Source organism: Myotis davidii, unplaced genomic scaffold (genome assembly GCF_000327345.1).
Source record: "Myotis davidii unplaced genomic scaffold, ASM32734v1 scaffold370, whole genome shotgun sequence".
NCBI classification, from domain to species: Eukaryota; Metazoa; Chordata; class Mammalia; order Chiroptera; family Vespertilionidae; genus Myotis; species Myotis davidii.
This window is the reverse complement of record NW_006288615.1, coordinates 6,216,664-6,222,728: the sequence shown is the minus strand read 5'-3', so window position 1 is coordinate 6,222,728 and position 6,065 is coordinate 6,216,664. Positions and strand designations below refer to the sequence as shown.

Below are 6,065 nucleotides of genomic sequence, written 5' to 3'. Positions count from 1 at the left end.
ATTCCTGGTCCTCGGGTAAGTGCATCTCAGCTCACCCTTCTGTGTGGCTAAGCGGACTGCGTGGGGCCTGAGCAGGCTGGGGTTGTGTGGGGGGTATTGCTTAGGACAGACTTTCCTTTTTGCCTGACTCTTTGGTGGCACTAACCCTGGGTTGACCTCAGTCCTCACAGCCAGTGTATGTGAGGAAGGAAGAACCCTGTTTCCTTGGTGGCCCAGGGGCATCTAGGCCCCAATGCTGCTCCTTCCAACATGGGCCAGTTGGGGGCAGTGAAGCAGGATGTGCCTGTCCCCGAGGTCTCAGCGTGAAACTGCATAAATGTAACCCAATCCACAGAAATGCTCAGATTATGACAAATGGTTTCATAATCGGCCCTGGAGATTGGCTCTGAGGTTCGCTCTTTTGTGGATGGAATTCTCCATCCTCCAGTTCAGCACAGAAGATGTTCCTTAAATCTGCTGTGACTGCAGAATTCAACATCTCAGCTGTTAGTGATGATGGGCGGACATGTAGTTACAGCCGAGCTGGGACCAGGTGTCCTACACACCTGCTGTCCCTGGTGTGCGATTGGATACTGTGGGAGCCACCCTACCATTTGTTACAGAAAAGAGCAGTGACTGAAACCTGGCAACGAACCGGCCTGTTGCTCCCTGAGGGCACAGATGCGCTTTGCCGTGGAAGCAGGAACTCGGGGAGAGCCGTTGTGTACTTAATCCTCCCAACTTTGAAACCTGATATTTACCTATTTTTAAAGCCGTTAGTTTTTTTGCCAATATTTATTTTAGCTCTTATTAATCAAGAATCTGAGACGGAATATGGATGAGGCAGAGCTCTTGCAATAATTACTGATTATTACCGAGAGCTGGTTTCTGCCATATTCGTGGGGTCATTCCTGTGCTCACTAGGCTGTGCCACATGCAGGACACTGATTCATTCCTTCACTCAACGGATAAGTGCGCACAGGTCTCCACACTCATATAACCACAGGCAGAAGGACAAAAGCCACATCAAATCTGGGTTCTTGTCCTCCAGTCAGGGACATGGGATATGAATGTACGTGGAAAACTGCACCGTTGTGCAAACTGGCCTAGGGTCACACTAACACTGGAGTTGCACAAGTCATGTGTGTTTGCAGTTGTGTCTCCAGCACCTTGGATGGCACTAAGTATTGGGGCTCTGACCCCCGGGGACTGGGGGGGAGGCGGGATTCAGACCCTTAGACTTGGAAGGCGAATTTTCACTGACACTCCTCTTCTCCCACTGCAGGGGAGCGGAGGGACCGCAGGCCCTCCGGGAGAACGTGGCAGAACTGGGCCGCTGGGAAGAAAGGTTTGTTTGGACAAAGGTGGAGCTGGTTTCTGGGGGTCAGGCCCAGCCAGCCCCCCAGGCAGCCTCTCCCTCATTTGCCAGCCTGTCTACCTGCTTCATTTGCACATCCCTTCACCTCCCCTCTGGTCTTTCCCACCCAGCCTCCCTGTTGAGAGACGCTTGACCATGAGGGAACACATGGCTCATGCTCAGTGGGTTGGCTTTCTAGTAGCCGGGACTTGCCAACAGCTGTAGTTGTCTGATCTGCTCCTGCCATGAACGGTGGCCACAGTTCAGCATCTCGGAGTAATCAAAATGGGTGTGTGTGTGTTGTGGGGCGGGGCGGGGGGGGGGGGGGGGGGGCACATAGCACAGCACCAGACTTGCTGAACACACTTTGTTTGAATATTAGTGGTCCACACAGCTGCTCTGCTGACCACGTTGAGCTGATCTAAGAGCCTTGACTATCTGAGAACCTGCTTTCTACAAACCTTGAGAAAAACCACAATTTAACATAACCAGTCTGAAAGGGCAGCATTTTCTCAGCAAAAGAAATGTGTTCCTGCGAGTCCAGAATTTTTTTTTTTCTGCCTCTTGTTGGTGTTGGGTTTCCCTGGATCATCTCCTCCTCCTCCTCCTCCTCCTCCTCCTCTTCCTCCTCCTTCTCCTCCTTCTTCTCTCTCTCTCTCTCTCTCTCTCTCTCTCTCTCTCTCTCTCTCTCTCCCTGTCAGCATGTCCCCATGCCATCTTTATGAAAAGGCCACACACCTGCTTTCCTGATTCTTCTCCAGGAGTCGACATATGAACGTTGCCACTGAAGAGATCATTTTTATCAAAATTCAAAAGTTGAAGTTGGCAGTGGCATCACCTAGAACGATAGGGCTGGACTCTCATTTCAGATGGGCCTGGGCCCTCAGGTGTCTCAGCTTTCTCTCTCGTGTGCAGGGCGAGCCCGGAGATCCAGGACCAAAGGGAGGAATCGGGAACCGGGGGCCCCGTGGGGAGACGGTAAGATCAATATACGCTGTTGTCACTAACTCTTTGCTGAAATGCCCAGGAAGCGGGAGGTGGGGCTTGTGCCAGGCTAGCCTTTGCCAATGCAAATTAGTTTCTTTCCAAACAGAGGTAACTCAGTAGTTGCTTCTCCTGTCATCGGGGATGTGATTGAAAATAGTGAAACCTGCTGCTTATAACCAGCAAATAAATGTCAAATAAGGTTTGACCGCCTTCATCTTTGGGCTTATGAATGCTTTGTGAGCACTTCCACATGGAGCTTTTCTGCAAAGAAATACATGTCCTTGGGTTCAAATGGAATTGGGTTTGATAAGGTCTTAAGCCAGCTTGAAACATTTCCCTTTGAATGAGACATCCCAGGAATAGAAATCGCTACCTTGATAACGCATTTAAAAATTGTTATTTAAAATGATCTTGTAAGATATATTTCTATGCAAGAAAAAGAAATCTGCAGAATGTTGGTAATTTTTCCTAAAATAAGCCAGTATACATAAAAACTAGAGGAACTGACCAGGTTGATCTGTCTTATGATCCTAAAGTTTTAAAATATTTTCCTTGTGAATGTAACTTCTCTACAGCAAACTGAAGTTTAAAAAAATCCATTTCCATTACTCTTAGTTTCAGAAGCAGAGAGAAAAAAGTCAAACTTAAAATCCATTCAAACTATCAAAAAAAATCTCTTTCTGATTCTGTTTCTATAAATTTGAGGGCAATGGCTCTTCCACTGTTGATGTCCATTTGAAACTGTAAATTAAGTAGCATGTTCCATGCATGTTTTAGAGATATTGATGCATGTTTCACATAACTTCTGATTGAAGTAATTGTGTGCAGTCCTAAAAGCTGCTATGAGAAGGCGACAGGGACAGATGTGAGAATCCGGGAGGAGGTATTCAGAAAGAAGATAGTCTAGTGCCATGGTCGGCAAACTGCAGTTCGTGAGCCAAATGTGGCTCTTTGGCCCCTTCAGTGTGGCTCTTCCACAAAATACCACATGCAGGCGCGCACGGACAGTGCGATTGAAACTTCATGGCCCATGCGCAGAAGTCGGTATTTTGTGGAAGAGTCACACTGAAGGGGCCAAAGAGCCGCATGTGTCTTGTGAGCTGCGGTTTGCCGAGCCGCAGTTTGCCGACCACTGGTCTAGTGGGATGATCTATGCAGGCGAGGGACACAGGGCGGGGGGGAAAAGGTCTGAGCACAGACCACTCAGGAGGGTATGGGAGAATGAGTCCCGTGTTTTTGCTTTGAAGTCGAATTAAAGATTCATAGATACAGAGAGTGAAGGTGACCTTCCAGAGTCCTTTTAACTCTAAGATTCCCAGGTTCAATGAGTCTTTGATTCCACCTGCAAGCGGTATCTTTACCAACAGCCATAGTGGATCTGTAAATAGGTGGGCCCACCAGTACCATTTGCCACAGGAGTGCTTAAAGCCCACCCTCTTACAGACATGGTCTTGTTCACACCTGGAAGATGGTGTAAGAACAGGAACAATGCCTTAAGCTATACCTCGATCTGGGAACTTTTCAGCGACTCAAGGACCCTGCTCAGGGCTTTAGACAGAGGTGGGTGTGGCATGCCCAACATGGTGACCTGCAGTAATGCTGTCTTTTCACAATTAGGGAGATGATGGTCGAGATGGGATTGGCAGTGAAGGACGCAAAGGCAAAAAGGTATATACGTCCGACGTATTGTATTTGTACAGAACCCTTTCTCAAAATTTTATTGTGATATAGTGAATTTTTTCTCTTGATGACTCTAGAAATATATGTATTTTTTTTCTGCTCAGGAATAATTTATTTTAGATAAATTTAAATTGAGACCAAATATTGAGTCGTTTATTTATCTTTTATAGGGAGAAAGAGGATTTCCTGGCTACCCAGGTCCAAAGGTAAATATTCCCCTGGTGGTTACGCATTGCCATTGTTTTAGTATGAATCTAGTGTGTCCATGGGCTGCAAAGCAGAATATCTTAGTTCTAGTCTTGGGTCAGCCACTTATGGACTGGGTGACCTTGGGAAGGCTCACTCTCTAAGTCCCTCATCTGTCCAATGGAGATGACAGTATGCACTTGTCATGGTACTTCTGAGGATTAAATGAAAATGCAATAAAATACTTTGTAGACCTTAAAATGATGTATCTTCCTGATGTTATTATTACTGATTCAACAAGCTAAGGCTAAACCTGCAAGACTCTCATGCACTAATAACCCAGTGGGAAAGTAACCAAAGTCAGCCATTTGGCTGCTCTGGGAAGTGTGGTCCAGATGCCCCAGGAACCCTCGGCTCCACCTTCCATTCTAGAGCTAATGTACCGCCTCCTGGCTCTCTTCTCAGGGTACCCCTGGCGACCCAGGAACAGGGGGAGCACCAGGACCCAAAGGCATCAGAGGTCGAAGGGTAAGTTTGCCTGGACCGTGGCTGCCACAGGAATGAGAACGTGTGGGAGGCTGGCCCAACCCTGACGCCTCCACCACTTCTGTGAAAGTTCTCCTTTGTCACCTGCAACCTGGCCAGTGAGAGCATGGGGTGGGAGCAAAGGAACCCTAAGCCAAAGGCTCATGTTTTCAGGACCACCTGTGGCTATGGCTGTGTTTTCCCCCTCTGGGGAGACCCCGAGAGCCCCTTCCTATAACACATTTCAAGGGTCATAAGTCCATGATTCTCTCCCTGCATGGCACCAGGGGGACTCAGGTGTCAAAACGTGTAATGTCAGAGTCCGTGTGCCCACATTTGGTCTTATCCACCAGATGGTGAAGCAACAGGGTGTCATGGGGTGCGTGCTGTGTTTATGCGGGTCCCGGGCTCAGAGGCAAGCCAGGCTAGGACCCTGTGCTCCCGCCTCCCATCATGATAGAACTCCTCTTCCTTAAGCTGCGTTTGGTTCTGCATTCCTCTCTTCAGGGAGATGTTTACTCACCCCCTTAAAATTGCAGTGTGTCTTGAATGAACAAATTGTGGTCTAGATACAGGTAAAAATTTCTAACAGTTATTTTTAGCCTAAAATGTAATTAAACTCACCATAATTGTCCTGTTCATTTGCTCAGTGAATACAGTCAAATTAGATCAGTTACTGCTTAAATGAAGGTGGGGTTTGTAAACATTAAATTGGTTGTCTACACCAACAGTGACCTAATTAATTATCAGTTACTGATTTCTTGTGCATTCCTGGGCAGTCTCATTCATGGTTCTTAGGGAAGCATCTGCCTTCCCTAACCTCCCAGAGTGCACAGTTGTTAGAGATACACATGAGTTTTGTGAGAGTCTCTTGTCCTTACATTTGAATCTTGGAGACACAGGAATCCTGAAAATGAGAGCTTCCCTGTGGTGATGGGGGGCATCGGGTTAGATCATCTTCACCCCCCTTTCCAATGGTGGGAGCTGCGAATGTTCCTTCCTTTGCCACAGCTGAATGGTGCTTTTCTGCCCCTTGCAGGGAAATTCAGGGCCTCCAGGGACAGTGGGACAGAAGGGAGACCCTGGCTACCCGGGACCATCTGTAAGTACCTGCCGGTTCCCATTAAGCTGCCCGTAGGGTGGATGCCTTGTGTGTGGTCCCTGAAAACTTTCCACTATCTCCTTCTCACAAAGACGATGTGCTACATCTTTGTTGTTATTGTTGTTTCCTTTTAACCACTTCCCTTCTGACACCACAATGAGGAAAAGAGCTCTTGAGCAAGTGGCACTCTGTAATCCAGGGCCTACTTGCGGTTTGCCTCTACGATTCCCTGGTGTAGTTTCCTTGTCT

General features: G+C 47.7%; 1 protein-coding gene across 1 annotated transcript in view; it reads left to right on the top strand.

Moving 5' to 3' along the window:
* COL6A3 (collagen type VI alpha 3) overlaps positions 1-6,065 on the top strand; it is a 74,957-nt gene that overhangs the window by 50,576 nt on the left and 18,316 nt on the right. Inside the window, 7 exon segments of the mRNA XM_015561807.1 lie at positions 7-15; positions 1,265-1,327; positions 2,252-2,314; positions 3,941-3,991; positions 4,174-4,209; positions 4,655-4,717; positions 5,754-5,816. Coding sequence (XP_015417293.1) covers positions 7-15; positions 1,265-1,327; positions 2,252-2,314; positions 3,941-3,991; positions 4,174-4,209; positions 4,655-4,717; positions 5,754-5,816 — 348 coding nt within the window.